The sequence below is a fragment of the Cricetulus griseus genome, chromosome 5 (assembly GCF_003668045.3).
Source record: "Cricetulus griseus strain 17A/GY chromosome 5, alternate assembly CriGri-PICRH-1.0, whole genome shotgun sequence".
Classification (NCBI taxonomy): domain Eukaryota; kingdom Metazoa; phylum Chordata; class Mammalia; order Rodentia; family Cricetidae; genus Cricetulus; species Cricetulus griseus.
The window spans coordinates 38,160,231-38,187,247 of record NC_048598.1 but is presented as its reverse complement, the minus strand read 5'-3'; the positions used below and the strand labels follow the sequence as shown (position 1 = coordinate 38,187,247).

General features: G+C 44.6%; 2 protein-coding genes and 1 pseudogene across 3 annotated transcripts in view; all 3 read right to left on the bottom strand.

Annotated features, from left to right (window-relative positions):
* The window catches only part of Dhx9 (DExH-box helicase 9), a 32,274-nt gene extending 29,309 nt beyond the window's left edge, over positions 1-2,965 (bottom strand). For both annotated transcript variants that reach the window (XM_027417360.2, XM_035445031.1), the window contains exon 1: positions 2,809-2,965. The gene's annotated coding sequence lies outside the window, so the exon portion shown is untranslated. The remainder of the gene's footprint in view (positions 1-2,808) is intronic.
* A 4,209-nt stretch (positions 2,966-7,174) lies between these two features.
* Positions 7,175-8,479, bottom strand: LOC100765920 (annotated as a pseudogene).
* Positions 8,480-8,579: 100 nt separating this feature from the next.
* Positions 8,580-27,017, bottom strand: part of Npl (N-acetylneuraminate pyruvate lyase) — a 40,097-nt gene continuing 21,659 nt past the window's right edge. Inside the window, 7 exon segments of the mRNA XM_035445823.1 lie at positions 8,580-8,762; positions 8,765-8,902; positions 15,529-15,568; positions 17,708-17,792; positions 21,286-21,332; positions 21,447-21,595; positions 24,941-25,033. Coding sequence (XP_035301714.1) covers positions 8,728-8,762; positions 8,765-8,902; positions 15,529-15,568; positions 17,708-17,792; positions 21,286-21,332; positions 21,447-21,595; positions 24,941-25,033 — 587 coding nt within the window. The 3' untranslated portion in view covers positions 8,580-8,727.

The window sequence follows — 27,017 nt, the reverse complement described above, 5'->3', positions numbered from 1 at the left end:
CTCTTACTTTTTCAGAGTAATTTTAATTAAGAATGGGCTAGAGAAGATAGAAGCCTCAGTACTTGGGAATACTTGCTAAAGATGACACAAGTTCAGCCACTTGGTTACCGGCAATCATCTTTGGGGACCTGAACTCTGCTGGCACCTGGTATCCAAGCAGTACACAAGCATGCAGAACACTCATACACACAAAATTAAATAGGCACTTTTAGCACTCAGTAAGCTTCAGCTGGAAGATGGCTAAGAACAAAGGCTCGCCTGAGGCTGCATATAGCATCCTCAGAAAACTAAAAACAAATTACTGAAATAACCAACAATTTACATATAAATTCAATGGCTTAGTCTCATTCTGAAGCACACGGGAGGTAGCTCTCTGTGAGTTCCAGACTAGCCTGGTCTACAAGAAGCTAGTTCCAGGACTGCCTCCAAAGCCAGAGAAACCCTGTCTGGAAAAACCAACCAACCAAAGATGCATACATTACTGAATTCAAATAAATTAAGCCTTCACTTTGACATGTAGCCTAGGTTGACCTTAACTTCCATAAAAATAAGTCAAAGAGCTGGGTGGTGTTGCTGGCCTTTATTCCCAACACTTGAGAGGCAGTTGGATCTCAGTTGAGTTCAAGGTCAGCCTGGTCTAGAGTTCAAGGGCAGGACTGTTACACAGAGAAACCGTGAAAAATCAAAACAAAACATCAAAGCTTACCCAAGTTTTTTTCCTTAAATGCATACTAAAAATGGGGAAAGGCCGGGTATGTGAGTAAAGGCCATCCTGATTTACATAACTAGTTCCAGACCACCCAAAATCACAGCGAACCATGTCAGAAAAAGAAACATTTTCAAAAGAAAAACTCCTGGGGCTGAAGAGATGAGTCAATGGTTTTTAGAACTTTTCTCTTGCAGAGGACCCATGTTTAATCCCCAAAATATACAAGGTGGCTTACAACCACTCATAACTAGTTCCAAGGGATCTAATATCCTCTTCTGGCAAATGGAACATATACTTACATGCCAGAAAAACTCATGCATATAAAAAATAAAACTAAATTTAGAATGGGGAGGGCAGGTCTATTACTATAATAGGCTGCAAGAAGACACCTACAATAAATTTAAACTTTTAATTAAAATCTACACCCACCAAATTTGACTCTAATAAAAACTTAGTCTGATTTTGAGGCCAGTTGAACTTTGATCAAGCATTTGATAAAGCAAATGGCATACCCAGATAACAGAAATTCAGAAAGTTTAAGACAATGAGTCCTTCTTCCAAGACTGGGTGTGGTGGTGGCTCATGCTTTTAATCCAGGCACTTGGTGGGCAGAGGCCCGCAGATCTCGAGCTCAAGGTCAGCCTGGTCAATATATAGTAAGTTCAGGAATACATGGTCAGACCCAGTATCAAGCAAACAGCAGTCCTTGCTCCAAGGTCCATGGTATGAGTAGGCAGTGATGTGAAGCTTTAAAAGGTACAGTCTTCAATTCAGAGGAGACTCATCCTCAAAGGGATATAGACCCAATCAACCCCTACAAACTGGCCACTTATTACCTCTAAAACCCATTTAGGACAATGTTTTTCGAGACAGGGTTTCTCTGTGGCTTTGGAGGCTGTCCTGGAACTAGCTTTTGTAGACCCGGCTGGTCTGGAACTCAGATCCTCCTGCCTCTGCCTCCCGAGTGCTGGGATCAAAGGCGTGCACCACCACTGCCTGGCACCATTCTCTTATGTATCCTTAAGTATGTGCTGATACTATCCTTAGGGGCTTATGAACTAGTTAATACTTACTTAAACTATATGTTGTATTGTTCTGTTTTGCTTTAATTACTTTGAACAGAGGGAACTTAAGGGAAAATGAGAACTCCCAAGAGTGTGCAGGGTCCCCTAGAAACACCCACAATTTCTTTTAAAGACCTAGAAAACTAAGAACTTATCCCCTGACGAGAAAGCCTAGTTGGATGCCACAATTTCCAGCATCCCAAATCCAACACGGCTCCACAAGGCTGTGTTTTGGCTCCAGAACGTCTCCTCTATCACTTGCCACCACGACCTGGAGTGCTGTAACATTTCGAAATTCTCTGTCATTCTTGCCACCCTAAAACAAATTCTTCAATCTACTTTGCCACCCTCAGGTCACGTGGTCGGACACCTTCTCTTCCCTAGGCCCCCAGATCATTCTATGGTCTTCGGCCTAACAAATCCCCTTTGCATCTTCGGAGATGACACATTCTGGCCCCAGAGCCAGACTCAGGCACTAGTATCCCTAAGACTCCGAGGCGCCGTCCTTCGCGACCGTTATCTAGAGTAGTGTGATCCCGTTGCACGGTGTCGTTCCGCCATCACTTACTAAATCATGCATACATTTTCCTACCACTTGCTCCTCGATCCGCCCCACCCATCCTCTGCAACCTGTGCTGAGGAGGAACTGCACAGAACCCATGTGTGTCGCAGCGGCGGGCCCCTCGGGGCCCCTAGTGTCCCGGATGAGTGAAACGTGGGCCCCAGACGCCCTGTGGCGTCGAGCCGCTACCAGTACAGGCCGACTCTGGGTTCCGATTCCCGTCGCGTGATAGACCGGAGGACGCGGCCTTCGACAGCGGTTAACCCGAGAGAGGTAGACAGCGGCCTAGAGCCACCGGCGAGCCCGCCACGGCAGGCGAGCCCACGGCCCGTAATCCGGGAACCCGCCGCGCCGCCCCTCCCCCACCCGCCCGCCCGCCCGCGCCTCACAACAAAGCCAAGGCGGAGACGAGTAGGCCAGGCGCGGCCCCGCCGCCCCGAGCCCGCGTTGGGGCCGCTACGCTGCTCCCTTACCCTCCTCCGCTTCTCCGTGCCCGAAAGCACAACCTTCTTAGACGCGTTCGCAGCTCCAACCTTCCACACAAACGGCGAAGGAACACACCTCACCCCGCATGGAAGCAGCGGCGAAATGGCTCCGACCGCGGGACCGAGGAGGTGGAGTCAGTGGTTCACGCCTGCGCAGAAGGCGAGCTCCCGAGCCAGCACGCCCATGAGTGGGCGGGGCTGCAGCCACTTCCGGGCGCCAAACCTGAGGTCGCGCGCGAGATCCGCTGGCCTAGGCCTGCAATTTCCTGCCAGGCGCTGAGGGCTTTGGTTTCAGGAAGTTGAGGTTCTGTTGCTTCTCTCTGTGTCCAAGAGACTGGCCTGCAACTTAACGCAGTCTCCCTACCTCTGCCTTCCGGGTGCACAACTTAACAGACATGCCACCATGCCCGGCGCATTTCCTTTTTGATGGTTCTTTTACATACGGGCAGTGTGGGCAGAATTAACCCTTCCAGAAGTTTTTCAGAGCAGCCATTTTAAAATATGCCCAAGTATTCCCGGGTGCCCTGAGTACTTTAAACCACAAAGTCCAAAATGTCTTGCTTCACCGCAATGCTGGAGGCAGTGCACGGCATGGCGGCACACATCTTCAATCCCGGCATCCAGGAGGCAGAGAGTGGCAATCTACACGGCGAATTGCAGGCCAGCCAGGGCTGCACACTAAGACCCTGTCTCAGAAAAAAGAAACTATAAATAAATGCCACAGGCATGCCAGGTTGAGTCACGGGAAAGCCTGGTCCACATAGGAAGATTCAGCTGCCTCTAACTAATATCTTTCACAGGAGGTGTGACACCTAGCCCAAGTACAGATTACCACGGGTGGTAGTTACCTGGGAGATTCATCCATATTAAAAAAAAAAAAAAAAAAAATTCCTTAACTCTCGGGCCGGAGGGATGGCTCAGAGGTTAAAAGCACTTGTTGCTCTCATAGACAACTGGGGTTCAATTCTCAGCACCCACGTGGTGACACACAACTACCCAAAATCTCAGTTCCAGGAGGTCCAACAGGCACGTGGTGCACACATATAAAAGTGTGCAGGCAAAACATGGATACATAAAGTAAAAAAAAAAAAAAATCTAAAAGAAGGAGAACCCGGGCTTGTTGCCAGAAGTGGCACATGCCTTTAACCCTATCATCGTGAAAGCCAGTCTCTCACAAAAAATGAAAACCTTAGCTCAAGATGTATCCTTCTCCTCCGAACTTCCCAATTATCTCTCCTCTCGATTACCTACCCTTTTGTTTTGTTTTGTTTCTTTTTTTGTTTGTTTGGTTTTTTGAGACAGGGTTTCTCTGTGGCTTTGGAGGCTGTGCTGGAACTGGTCTCAAACTCAGAGAGATCCGCGCCTGTCTCTGCCTCCCGAGTGCTGGGATTAAAGGCGTGCACCACCACTGCCTGGCTTCCCTATCCATTTTTAGCTTCTTTTTAGCTTCAAGTGTGAAGCCTTCTTTGTGTTTAATTCTTGTTTGGGATGCTTGTATTTTTGAGGCGCTGAGGAATAACTCAAGTTTACCCCCACCTCTAAACTACATCTCAAATCCATCATCCCCCACCCTATTTATTTATCGATTAGCTTGTGCTAAACTAGAGGCCATAGATTCAAACTTCAGCATGAGACAGAACACGTGGAAATTTCACTTCTGCTTACTTTCACCAGTTCTTCCTCTATTTTAAGGACTTGTCTCTTTCACATGGTGTTCTAAGTTCTGCCTTAGGGCCCTTCTTCCTCTCAACTCAAATGCATTTGTCTGAAGATAAAATGCAAATGTTGACCCCAGGAGATCCCACTTCCAAACTTTCTAAAACCATCAGGATCTCAGAGAAAAAGACTGCCCATTGAAAGGATTTCCTACCCATTGGGTCACTGTGACCTTTTAGTGACCTTCCCACCCAAGAAAAAGATTTGAGAAAAATGTTCCCCAGGGACAGCCTTGAATATCTATTTTCTCCCCCCAATTTCTGTCTCTTGGGTTTTTGTTTGTTTGTTTGTTTTTTGTTTTGGCAGAAAGGAGAGCAGTATGAACCCTTGATTCCAGTAAGAGCACTGAAGAAAAAAAAAAAAAAAAAAAAGCTGGGGCAGTCACTGTGGATCAGTTGTTAAGAGTGCTTACTTGAAGTGTTTGACACCCTGAGTCCCAGCTCTAACATCATAAAAAGCCGGGCGTGGTAGCTCTCAACGTTCAAGAAATAGAAACAAAAGGATCAGGAGTTCCAGATCATCTTCATAAATAGCAAGAGTTTGAGGCCATCCTTGTAAGAGGGCCCCACACCTTAGCACAACTGATTTGCATGATGGAACCGCCATTCAGGCTGTAAAACTCAGCACATAGACAGCACCACCAGCCAAAACTAAAACAAAGGCCCGATCCATCAAACTCCATAGTTCTGGGAAAGTCTCTAAATGTACTAATCTTGTTTTTTTGTCTTCTGAAGTTCAGCTTCTGGTTAACTGTTCTTGTTAACTGAAGTATATCAACCTAGAACACGGTTTTTGTGCCTAAAAGTTTACCCTGAGAAATGCTCAGGGCTTCACTGGAATCCCTAACACCCAGTGCTATCTTTACCCTCCAGCACATCCATACCCTTCAAAAACCAGGTCCGGTACAGCAAACCTATAGCCATATTTGGGAGATAGAGGCAAGAGCATCACAAATTTAAGGCCTGCCTTGGCTACAGAATGAGTGAGCTCAAAGCCAATCAACCGGAACAACTTATTTTGAGACAACATCACAAATTAAAATGAAAAGAGAAGCCCCTAAGCCCAGTGGGAGAATGCTTGGTTAACAAGTATGACAATCTGTGTTCAATCCCCAGTGCTTAAAAAATAAGAGATAGGGGCTGGAGAGATGGCTCAGAGGTTAAGAGCACCGACTGCTCTTCCAGAGGTCCTGAGTTCAATTCCCAGCAACCACATGGTAGCTCACAACCATCCATTATGAGATCTGGTGTGCAGATATCCATGGAAGCAAAATGTTGTATATATAATAAATAAATAAAATTAAAAAAAGAATACTTATAAAAAAATAAGAGAGAGAGAGAGAGTAAACCTGGACTGAGAACTTTTGGGTTACAGATCTTCTGGCTGCTGTTCTCTTCCTAAAATCAGGCCTTGTCCCTAAATTCTCATATTTTCTCTCTCTTCCCTTATCCTCCTGTGCTGCAACCTTGAGGCTCTCATAGAATTCTATCCCTCCCCCTTGCAGCTAGCTACAAACAATCTCAATGCTCCCACTGTTACCAAAGCCCGAGACAACTTTGAATTGTAACTTTGCTCCCTAGTCTAGGGCCTCCCTCCTCCATTCCAGGCACCATGTACACCAGGTTGAAAGTAACTTCTTCATCCCACCCCTTCAGAAAACCTCTAAGAACTCTTTGTCCTCTAAGAGCTTATAACTCATAACTCTCCTCGTGATATTCTACAAGCCTCAAGCAGCCACGGCTGAAAATAGAGACTGTGAAATGAGCAAGAAATATATATATAATTTTGAGCCACTATGTAGCCCTGACTGTCCTGGAACTCACCATGTAGACCAGGCTGGCCTTGAGCTCAGAGATCCTCCTGCCTCTGAATGCTAGGATTAAAGGCATGTGCCACCACTCTGACCTTAAAGGCAATTCCACATCTGCTCTACAGATCGAGTTCCGGACAACCAAACTACACAGAAAAAATCCTGTCTCGAACAAACAAACAACAAAAGAGGTAGAGGAAGGACAGTTAAAAAAAATCAAGGTTACTAGATTACTAGGTCTACCTTGAGGCCAGCCTGGGCTACATGCTCCCTAAAAACCAAAAAACAAAAGAAACAACTTTTAAAAATTCATATTTTTGACTCTGACATAAACTATGTGATCTTGGTTGAAATACTTTAAAACACCCTTTTCAGTCAAGACCGGGTTGGTGAAACCCACAGAAACAGCTGACCTGAACAAGGGGGAGCTCGGGGACCCCAGACTGATGGCTAAGAGGCCTGCATGGGACTGATTCAGACCCCCTGAATGCGGGTGTCAGAGAGGAAGCCTAAGCAATCTATGAGGCCTAGGGTAGTAGACCTGTATTTATCCCTGGCACATAATTGGACTTTGGGAGCCCATTCCACATGGAGGGATGCTCTCCCAGTCTGGAGACATGGGGAGGGCCTAAACTCTGCCTGGGATGATATGACAGACTTTGGAGATGCCCCATGGAGGGCCGAACCCTCCCTGGGGAGCAGAGGCAGGATGGAGCGGGGACTTAGGGGGGTATTGGAGGGAGGAGGGGAGGTAGAGGGAGCTGTGATTGACATGTGAAGCAAGCTTGTTACTAATTAAAAAAAATAAACACCTTTTGCCAGTTTATTCTTTCCTCCCCCACCCCACAGCACCCACACAGTCACTTCATCTTATTTTTATTTAATTATAATTTTGACATTTGAATGGGTTTTATTTTTTGTAGACTAGGATGCAGCTACTCTGTCTTGATCCAGGTAATCAGGTTAATTAATTAACCTTTGTTTTTTTTGTTTTTGGCAGTTCTCCAACTTTGACACTCAGCAGGTTGGTTCTCATCCACATTGACTGTAGATTTTTGAATGTGGTAACCGCCACGTAGGTTACCAATGTGTACAGCTTGTTTGGTGAGTCCTCATCCTGGTTACGTTTTCTGGACAAACGTACACTGATACGGTATGGAACATTCCTTATTCCTTTGGCCCAGACGGCTTTATTGAGCCTGGTATCAATGCGCACATCTGGAGTCCCCATCTCCTTCATGGCAAATTTCCGATTTCTTTGAGTGCCCGAGGAGCACGCTTCTTGAAGCCCATGCCATGGATGCGCTTGTGAATGTTGATGGTGTATTCTCGGGTTGCCACCCTTCTTTGCGGGAGCCATTCTGCCAGGCCCAAGTTGGAAAGGAAGGGCGCGAGGGATTCTGTTTGTTTTTAAGATAGGGTTTCTCTGTGTAACAGCTCTGGCTGTGCTGGAACTTGCTATGTAGACCAGGCTTGCCTCTGCCTCCCAAGTGCTGGGATTAAAGGCATGTGCCACCACTGTCCAGCCCCTGTCTTGAAAAAAAAACAAAACAAAAAAGCTTTCTTTGGTTGCTTTGGCCATGATGTCTTCTCACAACCATATAAAACTAACAGGACTAACAGTAACTAAACAGGACTGGTGCAATGTCTCAGTGGTTAAAGGCTCTTTCCACAAAGCTTGACAACCTGAGTTGGATTCCTAGAACCTATATGGTACAAGGAGATAATCGACTACTCCAAGCTGTTCTGTAATTTCCACACACAATAAACAAACAAGTATGTTCACACTAAGTCATCCTATTAGCTTATGTCTGGCTGCTTTTGTTTTTTTTTTTTTTTTAAACTAAAACAATATTCTATATGTATGGATGCTTTACCTGGATGTGTGTCTGTGCCTGGTACCTGTGGAGGCCAGAGAGGACATCAGATCCTCTGGAACCAGTGGTTGTGAGCACTCATGTGGGTGCTGGGAATGGAATCTGGGACCTCTAGAAGAGAAAGTGCTCTTAACTACTGAACCATCTCTCCAGTCCCAGGTTTAAATTAAAAACAAAACAAAACTATTTGGTTATTGGGAGGAAAAGCTTGGGCAGTGGTGGTTGCAGAGGTGGCACACACCTTTAATCCCAGCTCTCAGGAGGATCTCTTGAGTTCAAGGTCAGCCTGATCTACAGTGTGAGTTCCAGGACAGCCAGGGCTACAGAGAAACACTGTCTTGAAAAACAAAACAAAATTGATATTTAAAAATATTCCTTTATTGGTGTGGGATTCCATTTGCTTAAAGAAAGCTTGGTTCAAAATCATCTAAAAAGCCCCTGAGAAAAGAATGTACCATTGAAGATGGGAAACGTCTCAGTCAATACACCCAGGTTTAACAGGCATTAGCTACAGGCTCCCAAGTTCCCCTCCTTTAAACCAGGAAATTCAGGCTCTTCAGCTTGTCCTTAGCATTAGCAGTAAATTCCTGTGTGGCTTTCTGCAGAGGAAGCCGGGGTGGGCCCATTGGAATCCCAGAGACCAGCGTCATGATGGCTTTGGTCTGTGACACTCCAAAACCTAAACAGGGGAAAAAAAATAGTGAAACATATCTGATACTGTCCACTTTCCCACAAACATCCCCAAAGAAAAGGTTATATGCCAAAGTAATTACTGCAATAAGACATGGTAAACATAAAAGAACACTTGTAGTCAGTTTGACTGAGCTGGGCGTGGTAGCACACACTTGCATTTCCAGCACTTGGGAGGTGGAGGTAGGAGAGCCAAGAGTTCAGGCTACATGAGACCCTGTTTTACACATACAGAGCAGACTAGGAAGCCCTCCTCTCAGGGCTGGAGAGATGGCTCAGTAATTAAGAGCATTCCTGTTCTTTTCAGAAGACCCCCAGTTTGGTTCCCAGACTGGGAAGCCCCTGTAACTCCAGCTGTAGGGGATCCAATACCCTCTCCTGGTCTCTGGGCACTGCACTCATATGCAAATACTTATACTCATCCCACCCCCACCCCCCAAACACACAACTAAACATGAAATACAATCCTTTTGAAAAAAGAAATCATCCCTGTTGGGCCTATGAGATGGCTCAGTTAGATAAGGCACTTGCAGCCAAACCTGAGAGCCCAAGTTCAATCCCTGTGACTTCATGCTATGACATGAGCATGCACTTAATACAAATAAATGAATGAGCGTTAAAATAAATCCCTCTTGCTTGTTTTAACAAATTAACAAACTAAAACAAAAAGAGGCAGGGAGTATAGCTCTATGGTAGAGTATTTGCTTAGTTTATGAGAGTAGGTAAATAAACTAAATAAAACGATACAAAGAGTCTAAGTTGGAGCCTGCAATATTGGCTCAGCAAGTAAAGGCAGATGCTCCCAAGCCACCCAAGTTCAATCCCCAGGACCCACATGGTGGGAGGAGAGGACTGATTTCCTCAAGTTGGTGTCTGACCTCCACATGTGGGCTATGGAACACCTGTAAGTTCACAGACACACTCAAAATGAATAAATGAAAGGAAAAACAACCACTAAACAAACAAACACCAACCCACAGAGTCAAAAATCAACCTTAAAAGCAAGGAGGAGCAGGGTTGGAGAGATGGCTCAGAGGTTAAGAGCACCGGCTGTTCTTCCAGAGGTCCTGAGTTCAATTCCCAGCAACCACATGGTGGCTCACAACCATCCATTTGCCCTCTTCTGGTGTGCAGATACACATGGAAGCAGAATTGTTGTATACATAATAAATAAATAAAATCTTAAAACAAACAAACAACAACAACAACAAAAAACAGGAGCCAGGCATGTGGAACTAACACATTGATAATCTCAGCACTTAGGAGGTGGAGTGTGAGGGTCAAGAATTCAAGGTAGGTGTGTAGTTAAAGAGTTGGCTCAGTGGCTAAGAACACCGGTTGCTCTTCCAGAAAACCTGGGTTCAATTCCTAGCACTCACATGGCAGCTCACAACTGTCTGTAACTCCAGGGGATCCAATACCCACTTTGAGCCTCCTTGGGTTCCAGACACATGTGGTGCACGGACATACATGCAGCAAAACATTCTTACACGAAATAGAAATAGGAATAAATTTAAAGCGCTGGGCGTTGGTGGTACACGCCTTTAATCCCAGCACTCGGGAGGCAGAGGCAGTCGGATCTCTGTGAGTTTGAGGCCAGCCTGGTCTCCAGAGGAGTGTCAGGATAGGCTCCAAAGCTACACAGAGAAACCCTGCCTTGAAAAACCAAAAAAACAAAACAAAACAAAACAAAACAACAACACAAAAACGAGTTCAAGGTAGATCCCTGAAGCTCTGGTCAAGTCAGCCAAATCAATGAGCTTCGGGCTTGGTGACTCTGTCTCAATAAATAAAAGTGGAGAACTGCCAGTCCCAAATGGGACCTCTTCATCATATCCCTTCACTCAGAGCTCAGGGAACTATGCGGTGGTGGTGGAAGGATTCTAAAGGCGGAGAGGATGGGTGATGCCAAGGAAGCAGTGTTTCCAGACATAATGGGACTGATGCGCATATGAACTCAGAGACTGGCAGCAAGCAGAGGCCTGCATAGGTGCTGAGAGGGGAGGTGGACGTACACTTGCAAAGAAAAAAAACTGGTTTTGTCCAACAGTCTTACTAGGTATATAAACTACACTTAAGGGTAGTTCACAAGCCCAGCAGGAGATGTCCAGCACAAAGCAAATGCAACGGTCACTTTGTACAATTTTTTTTTTGTCTTATATTGCTTTGTTTGGGCATTTTTTTGTCTTCCTGGTCTTTTGCTTGTATATTAGTTTCCAATTTTGTGTTTTTATAGGTTCTGTTTGTATGTGTGTTCCTTGTGATTTTTCTGTTTTATTTATTCGCTTATTTATTTATTGGTTTGTTTGCTTTTTTTGTTTTTTTGTCTGAAGGTTGGCTTTCTAAAGAAACAGAAATCGGGCAGTGGGGGTGCACATCTTTAACCCAGCACTGGGAAGCAGAGGCAGGCAGATCTCTGAGTTCGAGGCCAGCCTGGTCTATAGAGTGAGTTTCAGGACATCCAGGGATATACAGAGAAACCCTGTCTCAGAAAAAAAAAAAAAATTAAGAAAGAAAGGAAGGAAGGAAGGAAAATAGATAGATAGATGGAGGAAGATCTGACATTGGTTCTACCCACTCTAGTAAGTACATATCATACAGATACACAGACATACAGACATCCTGACATCCCAGGCCTTTGCCACAAGTGAATGCTGGATCTGAGTTTGCATCACACAGTTTAGGTTCCAGACTAAGACACTAACTAGCTTAAGAACTAGTGGGGCTAAAGTGTTCTAGTGATAGCAAATGGAAATCCACTCACAGAGGCACCTTGCAGCCTTGGGAACGGTTGCTTCCTCAGAGAACCCTGTTGGAGCTCGATGTTACAAAGCACACAATGAAAAGGAGTGACAGAAGAGCCAGCAAATGTGCAGGTGACACAATTAACATCCTGAGGAGACAGGGAATTCAGAAAGGTTTGATGAGGATAAAACAAGAGAAGTCACACACCATGGGAAAAGTTTGGAAAAAAGGAACAGGCAGATTTTTTTTTTTTCACAGGAAAGTAGAAATACTAAATATAGGCTGGGGGTGTAGCTTATTCGGTAGAATGCTTGTCCAGCATGCATGAAGCCACCAGTTCAATCCCCCAATACTGCATAAACTAGTAATGGTGTCTATACCTATAACCCCGATACTCAGAAGGTACTTAGATGTCCACAACACCCTCAGCTATATACATATATGTGGGCTGGAGAGGTGGCTCAGTGGTTAAGAGCATGTACTGGTCTTTCAGAGGACACAGTTCAGTTCTCAGCACTGATATCGTGGAGCTCACAAATCCAGCCTCTTTAGTCCAGCTCCAGGGAATTTGACATGATTTTCTGGCCTCCTCAGGCATCCATAAGCAGGTGCTCAAACATAAACAATTACACATATAAAATAAGATTAAAAAAACAAAGCAAAAAAAGTTTAAAAATATATGTATTATCTTGTTTTTGCTTTGAGTCAGGGTGTTGCTATTTAATTCTGACTGGCCTGACACTTGATGTGTACTGTGCACTGGTTTTGATCTATAACAATCCTCCTGCCTCAGATTCCCAACTGCTATTGAGAATACAGGAATGTACCCCATGTTCTCTTTCTCTCTTCTAGTTTTTAATCTAACTTTAATTAAAAACAAGCCGGGCGTTGGTGGTGCATGCCTTTAAACCCAGCACTCGGGAGGCAGAGGCAGGCAGATCTCTGTGAGTTTGAGGCCAGCCTGGTCTACAAGAGCTAGTTCCAGGATAGGATCCAAAGCTACACAGAGAAATCCTGTCTCAAAACACACACACACACACACACACAAAAAAGGCCAGGCAGTGGTGGCACACACCTTTAATCCTAGCACCACTTGTGAGTCAGAGGCAAGTGGATTTCTGTGAGTTTTAAAGCCCAGCCTGGTCTACAGAGCAAGTTCCAGGACAGCCAGGGATATACAAAGAAACCCTATCTCAAAAAACCAACCAACCAAACACTACCACCAACAATAAAAAAAAAAAAAAAACAAAAACTCAATTACATCATTTCCATTTCCCTTGTGCTGTTTATTTTTATAAATCTACTTATGTGTGAGTGTATGCCAGGAGTCAGGGCGCTCACATAGATCAATAGAGGGTGTTGGATCCTCTGCAACTGTTGTGGGCAGCTCTAAGAAAGTGCTGGAGTTTGAACTTTGGTCTTCTGGAAGAGCATGGAGGCTTTTTTGTTTTGCTTTGGTTTGATTTTTTTTTTTTTTTCTGAGACAGTGTTTCTCTATGTAGCTCTGGCTGTCCTGGAACTCCATCTATAGACCAGGCTGGCCTTGAACTCATAGGCTAGCTTTGAACTGCCTGCATCTGCGTCCTGAATGCTGGGATTAAATGCATGTGCCATCACTGCCCTGTACAAGGAACATTCTTAACCAGTGAGCCACCACTCCAAACTTTTTATACACCTCTTGCCTTTTTTTCAAAATTAAAATTTTATTCTATGCATATGGATATTTTGCCTATATATACATATACATATATATGCATATGTATGTATGTATGTATGTATGTATGTATGTATGTATGTATGTATGTGTACCACATGAGTGCCTGGTACAGGTGAAGGCCAGAAGAGTGTGTCAGGAACTGGAGTTAACATGGTTGTGAGCCACTCTGAGGGTACTGGAAATTGATCCTAAACTTTGAAACAACAGCCAGTGCTCTTAACCACTGAGCCACTCTCCAGCCCCTAAATCCTTTCAGAGATTAGGTCTTGCTATATATCTCTGGTTTTCCTAAACCATGTAGACTAACCAGTTGGCCTGGAACTTGTGGAAATCCTTTTGCCACAGCTTCTAAGGGTCTGGGATAACAGACATGTGCTACCAGACCCAGCTATAGGTAGGTTATTATTTTTTTTATTTCATTTGATTATTTGTTTTGACTGGTTCTATAGTCCAGCATGGCCTTAATAAGAATAGAATGACTTTGTCCTTGGTTCTCCTGCCTCCACTACCCCGCTGTTGGGATTACAGACATGTACTGCCATGCTCCTTTTTCCAGCTAATTTTCTATCTTAATGTACTCTAGAAACACATAATTATTATATTGAAATCGCAAATTTTCATGGAAAGTATTGGTTATGGCAAAGGAATAATAATGATATTTAACAGAACTGGTGGCACTTCACCTTGACAACGTTACTAGAGTTGAAAGCAAGTGGAAACGCTGTCTTGGAGGGAGCTGTGGGAATGAGGCCAAGTAGACAATAGGTGCTGGTGGAGAGGACAAAGTTGCTACAACAAGGCAGAAAGGCTCTGAAAGGGAGGTGGGAGGCCTGCCAAGAACACACTGCCAAGAACTTCTGGACTTGACCCACGTCCAGCTGTCCCAAAGGCCCATCTCTTGCAGAAGTGGAGTCATTGGCTGTGCAATAAGTTAAGACACTTTGCTGAGGTTCCTCTGTTCAGACTCGCTGTGTTTCCCCCTAATTTTCCTTTGTCATCTAAATCTCCATCTGTTTAAATTTACCTGTGTTAATAAACTCTTTTCAAAATTTCAAATCCTCGGGGGAACTGTCAGTCATTCAGAATTTAGTAAGATCTGTATTCAGATTGCCTTCCTCCAAGTACTTAGGATGAGATCAGCCATGGTTCAGCAGTAGAATTTTAATGAGCAGAGACAAATAATGGGGGGGGGGTGCTAATATATAAGGAAGAAGGATTAGAAAATGGTGTGTGTGTGTGTGTGTGTGTGTGTGTGTGTGTGTGTGTGCCCACACATGCACATACATGCACACTCAAGTGCTGGATGGCACATGCTGAGGTGGAGGAGAGAGATTTGTAGGAGACTCCAGCGTTGATTTCACCATGTTATTCAGTTGGTACTGACTGTTGGTCATAACTGAGCACTATGGGAAAAGTGGCTGAACCCTCATAGGGAGTGATGGAAACCCAGCTTTTACACCCGGTCGGCTTCATGGAATCATCATGGTATTGGCCTGGCCTAGATGCCTTGAGAAGTGTGTATGATCGGTATTTCACATTAGAATCTGTGGCTCCTGGGGCACTGTGTGCCTTTCAGTTCCTTAGGAACCGAGGCACTCCCTCCGGCAGTGGAACGTTCAGGCTGTCTATCTCTGCACTCTCTAGAAGTCAATGAAGCATATAGAAGCTTGACAGGACAATTGGTCTTAGACATTAATCTCGTGTACTCTGCATAGCTTGTAAATGACATTGTATCCTGGCAACTACCATTATAATTAGTTTCTGATAAGGGTATAAAAAGTCTGATTTTGAGATGGCTCAGAGATTAAGAGCACTGGCTGCTCTTCCAGAGGTCCTAAATTCAATCCCCAGCAACCACATGGTGGCTCACAATCATCTGTAATGAGATCTGGTGCCCTTTTCTGGCTTTCAGGCATACATGCAGCCAGAACACTGTATACTTAATAAATAAATAAATCTTAAAAAAAAAATCTGTGGAATGTAAAAAATAAGTTTAAAAAATGTAAAAAAAAAAAAAAAAAAGTCTGATTGCTTGCTCATCACAGCCTGATGGATGAAATTCCCTCCGACCCATGATCAGGTAACCTTGTCTTGGTAAATAAGCGTTGTTACTTTTAGTCAGCACCAAAGCAGAGAACAGCAAGGGAACTTACCTAGCTTGATCACATAGTTGATAAATCTCTGGATACAAAACTAGAACAGAACAAAGAGTCCATGGTTAGCATCGCCACATTGTGAAACCCATTTCTACAGTCAGAAGTCAAATAATGGGAACTCTACAGAGTCGGGCCACCTTAGTTTCTATAGGTCTATCAGAGAGGAGGAAAGAAGTCAGTGAGGGAGGCTGGGGAGATGGCTCAGTGGTTAAGAGTTCTGACTGCTCTTCCAGAGGTCCTGAGTTCAATTCCCAGCAACCACATGGTGGCTCACAACCATCTGTTATAAGATCTGGTGCCCTCTTCTGGTGTGCAGATATATATGGAAGCAGAATGTTGTATACATAATAAATAAGTAAATAAAATCTTTAAAAAAAAAAAAAAGTCAGTGAGGTCAGCAAAACCTGCTCAGCCTGTGACAGGAGAAAACCAATTTCCTTCTCCAGGCTGCCTCTGGTCTTCACACATGCATGTGCATGTACAGATGCATACAAGTAAATAAATACATGTAAAACAAAACCCAGGAAACTACTGAGTTTTGTTTATAGCGAAGTCATCCTAACTTCTCATACCTAGGGTTTTACCTTTAACCGATGCTTTTCAGAGACCACCCTGTGATCTCATTGAAATTTCTCTGCAACCCTTTGAAGATAGTAACTTCAGTAGGCACCACCATCCCATCTACAGCTACAGTCGTTAGGGCACAGTGCAAGCCTCTCTGGAGAAAGCCATACACTCACTCTCAGGCATATGCTCTTCTGTTCCTATGCCCCTCTCTTTCTGGCAACCTCCATGCTTAAATCTACATTAAACTTTTTTCCCTAGCAAGCTCTAACACCACTTCATGGCTCCTCATGAAACTCTTTTCTATGGCAAAGTCAAGAATGTCTTCAGGGCAGGGCATGTAGCTTAGTTGGTAGGGACACCACCCTGGCAAGGGACACCACCCTGGCATGCAAGAAGCCCTGGGTTCAACCCAGAGCTCTGTATAAGACCAGGTGTGAGCCTGGCATGATAGAGTCTGCCTGCAATCCCAGAGGTAGGAGGAGTCACAAGTTCAAGGCCTGCCTGAGTTACATAGTAAAACCCTCAAACAGCCAAAATCAAAACCAACCCAAAAGCTCCTGAGCCCACAAATGAAAATCCTCTCCAAACTTGCTGTAATGGCCTATGTCCCTGTAATTACTTTCTTTACTGCCTTTCCCAAAACTGCTACTCTATAGCTATCGAGACTGACTCTACCCTTCAAGGCATCTTTCTTTGTACAGCTAGGCTGTCCTCCAGGTAGCACACAGACACACAGACACACAGACACACACAGTAGCCACTATTGCCTCTGCATCTTCTTTGTAATCTATCAGGCCAGACTTTTCCATATTGCAAGTGTTTCAGCTGGGTGTGGTGACACAAGCACCTGGTGTGTGGGGTGGGGTTCAACTAAGAAAAGAGAGCTGGCCGAGCGTTGGTGGCGCATGCCTTTAATCCCAGCACTCAGGAGGCAGAGGCAGGCAGATCTCTGTGAGTTCGAGGCAGCCTGGTCTACAGAGTGAGTTCCAAAGCAAGCTCCAAAGTTACACACACACACAAGAAAACCAAACCAACCAGCCAACCAACCAAACAAACAAAAACCCAAAACAAAAACACCCAAAAAACAAAACAACAACAAAAAAACCAAACCATAGCAAAACAAAAAACCAAACCAATCAACCAACCAACCAACCAACCAACCAACCAAACAAACAAACAAACAAACAAACAAAAAACCCTAAAACTTTGAAGATAGAATAAAAATAAGATCCTTTATAGGACGAAGAGAGGAATCTGTCCCACATGGGCCTTTTGTTTCCTTAGATATGGGGATAAGGAAGGCAGGGCAGGTTCTCCACCCCCCCCCCTTTTTTTTTTTCCAAGACACGGTTTCTCTATGTAACCGCATTGGCTTCGTAAACCAGGTTGGCCTCGAACTCAGAGAGATCCCACCTGCCTTTGCCTCCCAGTGCTGGGATTAAAGGTTTGTAGGCTCCACCTGGCAGGTTCCATTTTAAAGGAGAGATAACAGAAGATAAAGAGGCAGCAGGGTGGGTAGCCTTCAAGCCTGCTAAGGAGAGAGAGGGGACAAAGGATCCCTCAGAGAAAGAGGCAGTGCAGGGACTTAAATGAGGGGGGATAGCTTTACCTGGTAATTGCGTGCTGTAGTGAAGTCTTTCCGTTCAAAAGCCTCCAGCATCTGGTTTGCCTTTTTCCCCAGGTAGTTATAGGTACTGGCAAGACAACGGAAAAATATACCAAGCTTAATAATTTAGTGGGAAAGAACTAAATCCTTCATACTGATACTTAAAAGTAAAGATAGGGGCTGCAGATTGGCTCAGTGGTAGAGGCTCATCTTGCATATGCATAGGCCTACGTTCAATTACCCCTTCACTCCATACAAGAATTCTAGGTTTGCCAGCCTGGGCAACATAGTAAGAACCTGACTTAGTCCCCAAACACGGACTAGGTAGGTGGAGGCAGGGGGATCAGGAGTTCAAGGCCATCCCTAGCTATATAGTGAGCATGAATTTAACTTGAGCTACATGAGATCTTGTCTTGAAGAAAAAGTCAAAACAAACAAAGGGAAAAATATAGTGAGGGTCCCCACCCATCTGATTGAAAGGCCAAAGGATAGGAGAACCAGTCTGTCTTCAGTTCTGAGTTCTCTAGCAACACAAAGCCGGGCCACCAGAAGAGACAGAGAATGCGTGAGGGGATAAAGGAAAGGAAGGACGTTTTTGAAAGAGAGTAAAAGTTGGAGGTGTGTTTTAGTCGGGAGAGACTGCCTAGGGTACACACCCAGACTCAGAGGTGGACAACTGGTGCTCAAATGCAGCACCGAGGTAAGTACCAAAGGCCAATCAATAACCTCAGCATTTAGGAAGCTGAGGCAGGAGCACCAGCCTGGTTTCCAGAGCAGGTACTAGACCTGGAGTCAGAGCAGGAGGCTCAGGAATTCAAGGTCATCTTTGGCTATGGAATGAGTTTGAGGTCAGCCTGGGCTACCTGAGACCATGTCTCAAATACACAACACAATAAAGAAGAGTATCCAAATTGGGCTAGGGTTGTAGTGTGGTGGTACAGTATGTGTTTAGCATTCATGAGGCAGTGGGTTCCAAGAAGGTATCAAGTCAATAGTGCGCGTCAAAGGCAGGCGTACCAAGACACAGTGTGAATAACTACCTCTGAGGAAACACACTTTCAGTTAGCATAATCAGCTAGTCTCTCTCTGTACCTGCAGCATTCTCTAATGGAGTTAGCAAGCAGCGTGGCTATGCTGATTGAACTATGTTGTGCTTAGTAGGCACTGGGCCACATGACCATGGTTTCCTGGCCATGGTGGACTGGATGTTGGTGGATCTTTGACTAAGTCAGACAGTGCTAAAGAAATCCTGAAAAGAGAAACAAAGGCATGCAGAAGATGCAGAGGTGGGCATCTTCAGCCGACCCTTGGGGAAAGGGTAGCTTGTGGCTGCTCAGAGCTTTGTGGTTTCTGGCTTTCATGGGCTCCAGAGTCTGGCTGCATTTATCTCTGTTGAGTGTTGTATACTTTGACAGAATTTTATAACAACTTACTTTTTTGTTTATTAAACACGGGCTAGTTTGGATTTCTGTCATTTGTAACTAAGTTTCTGACAATCTGGCTTTGAGATACTGACCATCAGGGTCTAATGAGCTAACAGGAGGCTCTCCCAAGCTGGGGTCCCTGGGCCCCTTCAGTTCACATGCTCACCTACCTCACCTCACTACAATGGAACTATCACATAACACAACTGTCTTTCCTTTTTATTTTATTTATTTATTATGTATACAACATTCTGCTTCCATGTATATCTGCTCACCAGAAGAGGGCACCAGATCTCATAATGGATGGTTGTGAGCCACCGTGTGGTTGCTGGGAATTGAACTCAGGACCTCTAGAAGAACAGCTGGTGCTCTTAACCTCTGAGCCATCTCTCCACTCTCCAACCCTGCCTTTCCTTTTTTTTTTTTTTTTTTTTTTTTTTTTTTTTTTTTTTTTTTTTTTTTTTTGGTTTTTCGAGACAGGGTTTTTCTCTGTGTAGCTTTGGAGTCTATCCTGGCACTCACTCTGGAGACCAGGCTGGCCTCGAACTCACAGAGATCCACCTGACTCTGCCCCTGTCTTTCCTTTTTAAGATTAAAAATATTTTGGGGGTGAGGGGAGGGAGAGGGAGAAGGGACTTGAAATAAGCTTGTTCCCTAACTAGAACTAAAAAAAAAAAAAGATTAAAAATATTTATTATTTTTATATGTGTGTTTGACTTATGAGTTTATATACATACACCATGTGCTTGTAGGAGCTTGCAGAGATGAGATCTGTAAGAGCAGCCAGTACTTGCTTTCTGTCTCCTCTGTTTCTTCTTTTTGAGAGTATTATTATAACTTCAAACCATGGCTATCCTCCTACCTCAGTCTTTCAAATGCAGCTTGCCTTACAAGAATGGATCATCACATGTGACTGGTTGGTTGGAACTTCCAGCTCGACCCTGCTTGATCCGGAAAGCCCCATTCCTGTCTCTTTCTCCAAACCCTGGCTACTCAGAGAACCTCTGGACAAAAGACACCAAAAAGCCCAGTTCTGCATTCTTGGTGGCTAATGCAGCTTCCTCCCCTGAAGTTTCTAGCAATTCAAGTCCCCACCTAAAGCATGCAGCTTGTGACCATACTTGTGCACAAACCAAGCTTGTGGAGGACACACCATTACTCCTTGCCTACAACCTATAAAGTCTCCCTGCTTTGGTTTGTGGGTATGGCTTCTCTGGGACTGGAGAACCCACCCAGGAGTTGCTTTGCTCAAATAAACCTGTTACACTTTTTCAGTTCAACTTGATCTGGCTTACTGTGTAGACAGAGAAACAAACCTAATGGGGGTGTGGGGGCAGAAAATCTAATAGTGACCACTACTGAAGTGTTTTTATTTGTTTTGTTGCCAAGTTTTTTGTTTTGTTTTTTTGAGACAGGATTTCTCTGTGTAACCCTGGCTGTCCTGGAACTAGTTCTTGTAGACCAGGGTGGCTTCGAACTTGCAGAGATCCGCCAGCCTCTGCCTACCGAGTGCTAGGATTAAAGGCGTGCACCACCACTGCCCAGCTTTGCTGTCAGTTTTGAGACAGGGTCTGATGTAGTTCAGACTCGCTTAAAACTTTCCATGTAGCTGGGGTTGGAGAGATGGCTCAGAGGTTAAGAGCACCGTCTGTTCTTCCAGAGGTCCTGAGTTCAATTCCCAGCAACCACATGGTGGCTCACAACCATCCGTTATGAGATCTGGTGCCCTCTTCTGGTGTGCAGATACACATGGAAGCAGAATGTTGTATACATAATATATAAAATAAAATCTTAAAAAAAAAAAAAAACTTTCCATGTAGCTGAGGATGACCTTGAAATCCGAATCCTACTGCCTCTACCTCTCAAGGGTGGGATTATTAGGTTTATGTCACTATTCCATGCTCTTCCTTCTCACCCTCCCTTTCTCCCCTCCTATGAAGGCTTGAGGAGCAGAGGGGAGGAGAGAGGGAAAGAGGAGAGAAAGCCACTCCTTTTCAGTTAGGGTTCGTCTTTCCACGACTGAGTCAAACAAATCACTCAGTTTCTTTTTAATGACTGGGTATGGAAATGACTTTATTAGAAAGGACAAAGCCCATCTATTCCAGTGATGAGTGCCTTTAAATGGATAACCATTAGGAAAAGACAAGTCGTGCTTACCTGCCTACTGCTCCCGTTGCTCCCATGATCAGAGCACTCAACAGTTGCTGATGAGAAAGAGACAAAATAATTGTTTTTTTCGACAAAGAGAAGAGCTGCTATATCACGAACAGCTAAAATGGACAACTGGGAAGCTGGTATATGCCCAGGGGCTAATTTACCTCATCCACTCCAAACAGCAAAGCAAACTGTCGCTGGTGATTCTGATCGACACACTGCCCGAAGTCTAAGAGATCGGTGTCACTGAACTTCAGTCCTTGGAAGGTGGGGATCGTCTCCTGAATCCCATCGAGCAACTCCTCTGCACGAACTTGGCGACAACCAGCGCCTCGTTAATCCGAACAGCAACGGAACCATCAACTACCAGACTATATTCCTGTTCCTAGCACTCTGAAGGCTGAGGCAAGGTGATTCTGGGGTCAACCTGAGCTACACAGCAGGAGCCTGTCTTTTAAAAAAAAAACCAAGCACAGCCTGGGCATGGTGGTGCATGCCTTTAACCCCAGCACTCAAGGGGGCAAAAGCAGGCAGTCTCTATGAGGTTGAGGTCAGCCTGGTCCCTACATTCCAGGTCAGCCGGGTGGGATACATAGTGAGGCTGTGATAAAAAAACAAAAAACAAACAAGCAAACAAACAAAAAGACCAGGGAATCAGAGGCAGGTGGATCTCTGAGTCCCAGGCTAGACTGACATATAGAGTGTTTCAGGACAGCCAGTGCTATTATAAGAAAGGACTATGTGAAAGGTTCAGGCTTTGACGCTGATCGGCTCTACCTCTTTAAGACACAGACCCTGCCCCCTGACAAGTCAGGGCACACACAGGAAAACTTGCTAAGTCATCGCCGCGTCAACCACCTGATGCATTACGGCCTGCTGAAGACTCTGGGCATGTGTGAAACCTCAGCGCGCATGCGCAGTCTTCCCTTTAAACGCTCCAACTTCTCTCTCTGCTTCCTCTCTTTACGCCACTCTTTCTCTGCTCACTCCTTCTCTGCTCGTCTCTTCTCCCACCTACGCTCTCTCTCTGCCTCTCTATGGCGACTGGCCATGGTGGTCAGTCATTACCCCGGTTCCTCTTTTCTCTTAGTCTCCCTACTCTGCCGGGCCATATAATATACTAGTCAACATGTCTCATCTTAAAGCTTTCTCTTTTCCTCTTTTTAAATAAAAACATAACACTATGGATTCTTTTTTTTTGAGATATGGTCACCTGTAACCTAGGTGGTCTCTCTACATAGCTTCCAAGGATGACCTTGAACTTCTGGTCTTCCTGCCTCCACCTTGAAAGTTCTGGGATTATAGGTGTGCACCAACAGGATGTGCTTTGCACATCCAAGGTGAGCACTGTACATGTTTACATCTCCATCCAGCCTTATCCCATCTTGTGTTCTGATGAGGTGTCCCCAGCTGTGCTTCTGGATGGGTGCTGATTACAGGAGAACCAACCAGGTGATTAGAGGATTGGGAGAGAACCTGAAGGCTGCATTGATCACCAACAGCCAACGACATAATCAGTTATGACTATGTAGTAAAGTCTTTACAAAACCCCAAAATAGGATTCAGAGAGATTCTGGGTTGCTGAATACATGGAGGCCACTCTGCACCTAGAGATGACAAGATACACACCTTATGTCTTTTCATCTTTGTAATAACAGGTCAGTGGGTTTCTTTTGAGTTCCATGAGCTACGCTATGATTTGCTAAATCATTCAGACTCAAGGATGGAGTTATGAGGATCCCAATTTGCCACCGATCAGAGGCGAAGACTACACGCTGGCATGTGAAGTGTAGCCTAGCCCCCTAACCTCTAGGATCTGCTGCTATCTCCAGGTGGACAGTGTCAGAATGGAGGTGGCACCACTGGGTACCACTTCACCTCCAACAGGGAGGTGGCAGGGAAAAAAAAATTCCCTACATACATTTCATTTTGGTGACCAGAGGTAAAATGTTTTATGTTAAGTGGTAGTAGGAAAAAGTAAGAATAACCATTTCTTCCTCAGAATGTGTTAGCCTTGGGGATATCACAGGAGTAAAGAAGCAACCTAGCTTGGGGTGTAGCTTGGTGGTAGACCACTTGCCTAGCATGCCCAAGGGGAAGCTCTAGAACCTCAAAAACAAAACAAAAACCGGGAAGTTTTGTCTGGGGATGGAGCTTAGAGGCAGAACACTTGCATACTATGAGCGATACCTTGGGTTCAAGCCCCAGTGTTGCAAAACTAACTGATTAAATGAATACGGAGATACAAAAGTGGTTGCAATATATGTCTAGGATGTCATGCTGTAGCCTAGGCAGGACTTTAACTTACTATTGAAGGCTGCATTTCAGCAGCCATGACAGTAACACGTGCTTGCCATGACCTTGCCTTGGTCACTAAGAGGTCAGATGCCTGCCTCGTGTCAAGGAACCAATCAGAAGTTAGCTAGTGGTGCTATGCTTTATGGCTCTGGGTGTGCTTTACGGACAAGTGCACAGCAATGACGCGAAGAGCATAGCAACCACCCTAGGAGGGTCTATGGGCCATAACAACCAGTTGGCCAATCAACACAGGGCAAGCCCTCCAAGCCTGGAGCTACACCAATCCTGAGCCTGTGTGTACCCCCAGACACTCCCCTTACGCTGCCCTACAAGATCTCTATGCAGCCGGTTCGAGCTGTCTTTTCTAGCCATCTGCCCTGGCGGGTGGATGAAAGACCCTAGCAACATGGGGTTAGCTCCTTAAACAACAATAAAGCCTTGTGCAGTTTGCATCAAACTTTCAAGTCCACCTGGTGATTGGGGTGACTGTGGTCCTGGGCTGAGATCCTGGAGTCCTGAGCTTTCGGGGGGGGGGGGGGTCTTACACTATGTAGCCTCCAGGCTAATTTTAAATTCAAGGTAGTCTTCCTGCTTTAGCCTGCCAATTTTTATTTTTATTTTTCTGCTTTTTTTGTTTTGTTTTTTTGAGACAGGGTTTCTCTTTATAACAGAACCCTGGCTGGTCTGGAACTCACAGAGATCCAGACCAGAGGTTTAAAGGTGTGTATGCCACCATAGTCCAGTTTGCCTGCCAAATTTTCTTATCTCTTGTCTTTTAAGACAAAGTCTCAAATATCCTAGGCCGGCCCAGAAGTCACTGTGCAGCAGAGTATAACCTTGAATTCTTGATCTGCCTGCCTCTACCATGAATTGCAGGCTTGTGCAGCCACACCCAGTTTTATCCATTCTTCTTGTAAGTCTAAAAAATGTCCCTTATAAAGTGATGTGATAACCAACGAGGGCTGAGGTCTTAGAATGGCTCTATTTGGAGCAACTTTAATGGCCTCATCAGTAGCCTTTGTACTTAGGGTAGGATGAAATGGAGTTTCCTGATGGAATAAGTAGGATCTGAAAGTTGGAGAAAATGAAAAAAAAAAAAAAAAAAAGGCAATACGTAGGCTTTGGACAAATGGTTCAGTGAAGGAACACTGATTATTCTTCCAGACGACTGTGGTTTGATTCCCTGTACTCACACAGTGACTCACAACCATCTCTAACTCTACTTCGAGGAAATCTGATGCCCTCTTCTGACTTCTGTGGCCACCACTGTGGTGCCCGAATACATGCAAGCAAAATACTCATATACATAACACATAAAATAAATACAATTGAACTAAAATAATTTTAAAGCAATACTCACTCTTTACCCCTGTCAAAGAAGGAATGTGATAGTAATAAAATGGCAAAGCCGGGGCAGCAGCCGCCACCTCCCTCAGGAAACTTATCAGGGCATCTGAAAGAACAGGAATCACGTGAACAAGATTAGAACTGCGGCTTTCCCGTATTAGAAAATGAATCTCTCAATGAGATGCAGCCATCTTCTCAGAAGCTGAAAACTCCTGGCTGTCTTTAACATTCTCAATTGTGAAATTACAATTTCACTTACAGAGCAAGTTCCAGGACAGCCAAGGCTACACAGGAGAAACAATGTCTCGAAAACCCAAAATCAAAAAACCAAAAAAATGTACTGTTTTCCAAAACAAACTATTTTTTTCTCATTCTATAATGCTTTCTCTGCAAGAACTATTTGTGTCCAAGTATAAGGAGAGGTGTGTGTGTGTGTTCATTTTTTACCATAGGCTCTCAAGTAGCTCAACCTTCCCTTGAATTCTTGTTTGTTTGGTGGTGGGGGGGGGGGGGAAAGACAGGATCTTTCTGTATAGCCCTGGTTGTCTTGGAACTCACTAATTCTATCAGGCTAGCCTCAAACTCATAGTGATCTGCCTGCTTCTGCCTCCTGAGTGCTGGTATTAGAGACATAAAGCCACCACCCCTGGCCTTTGAACTCTTTACATAGCAGGAAATGTTTGAATTTCTGATATTCCTGTCTCCACCAATGAGGGACTATGACCCTTTACTCCTACTGATTAGCAATAAAAGTGATGTGAAGGGGTAATTGGTGTGTAGTGTGGCTTGTAGAGTACTTGCCTACATGCACAAAGCTCTAGGACCCCAAGTTGGTGCTGCAGGCCTTAAATCCCAGGCCTGAAGAGTTACAGGAAGATCAGAAGTTCAAAGCCATCTTCAATTACATGGGGAGTTTGAGGCCATCCTAGAATATATGATATCCTGATTTGGAGGGAGGAGAAAGGGAGACACCTGTGCAGAGGATTAAACCCATAAATAAATGCACAAATTGTCATGGAATGTCACTTGTTGGCAGATAGAAAACTATCACTTATGTAGGCAAGTGTTTACTGACAGTTTGAGAATTAAGAATGGACATTTTTTCCCCCTTCTATTTTGCAAATGTTTATGTAAGTGGTTTTTCTGGAAAATGGACAGAGAGATGAATTATGCATAACAGTTTTATCAGATATATTTCCCAAGTGCTGAACATATTTTCATAGTATGAGAGAAGGTATGACACGTAAAGTTGTTTCTCCCACTTTTGGGCCTCATCCACAGTGTGAGCCAGCTATCTGTCATCTGCAGTGGTGCAGTTGACTTGATGACCAAAGGAAACCCACTTCCTAGGTAAACCAGAGGCATGCTTCTGCTCCATCCAGATGAGTCCCAAAAGCCACAGTGACTAGCTCTGTCAAATTTTTATGGTGTGGGCCATAAAAATTTGTTTTGTTTTGTTTTGTTTGTTTTTCAACACAGGGCTTCTCTGTGTAACAGCCCTGACTGTCCTGGTACTCTGTAGAGCAGACTGACCTTGCACTCAGAGGGATACCCCTTGCCTCTGCCTCTGAGTACTGGGTGTGAACTACCCCCTAGCTTTTTTTCCTTCTTCTTCTTCAGGGCAGGGTTTCTTTGTGTAACTGTCCCTGGCTGTCCTGGAACTGGCTTTGTAGACCACGCTGGCCTCAAAGTCACAGAGATCCGCCAGCCTCTGCCTCTTGATTACTGGAATTAAAGGCATGCCTGGCTGATAATGTACATTTTTGTGAAATCCCTTTTCATTTCATTACAATTCACCGATTCTAAATAGGACACGTAGTTTCAAAATGACCATAATTTACACTTCTGTTTTGAGAAAAATAGGCTGCTCATGCTTTGCCATAAGACTCTGAACCCTCATAACTTATTTCACTGGGAATGCACACCTACAAAAGCACCTACCAGCTGGGGCTCAGTAGAAAAATGATCAGCCAGGTGAGCTGGCAAAACAATTGGAGTGCTTTAATAAAGTCTTTGCTGTGGACCTTGGAGGAGGAACAATATCCCATTGCAATGTCATGCCTCTAGTCTGTAGGGCTTTGGCTTTATGA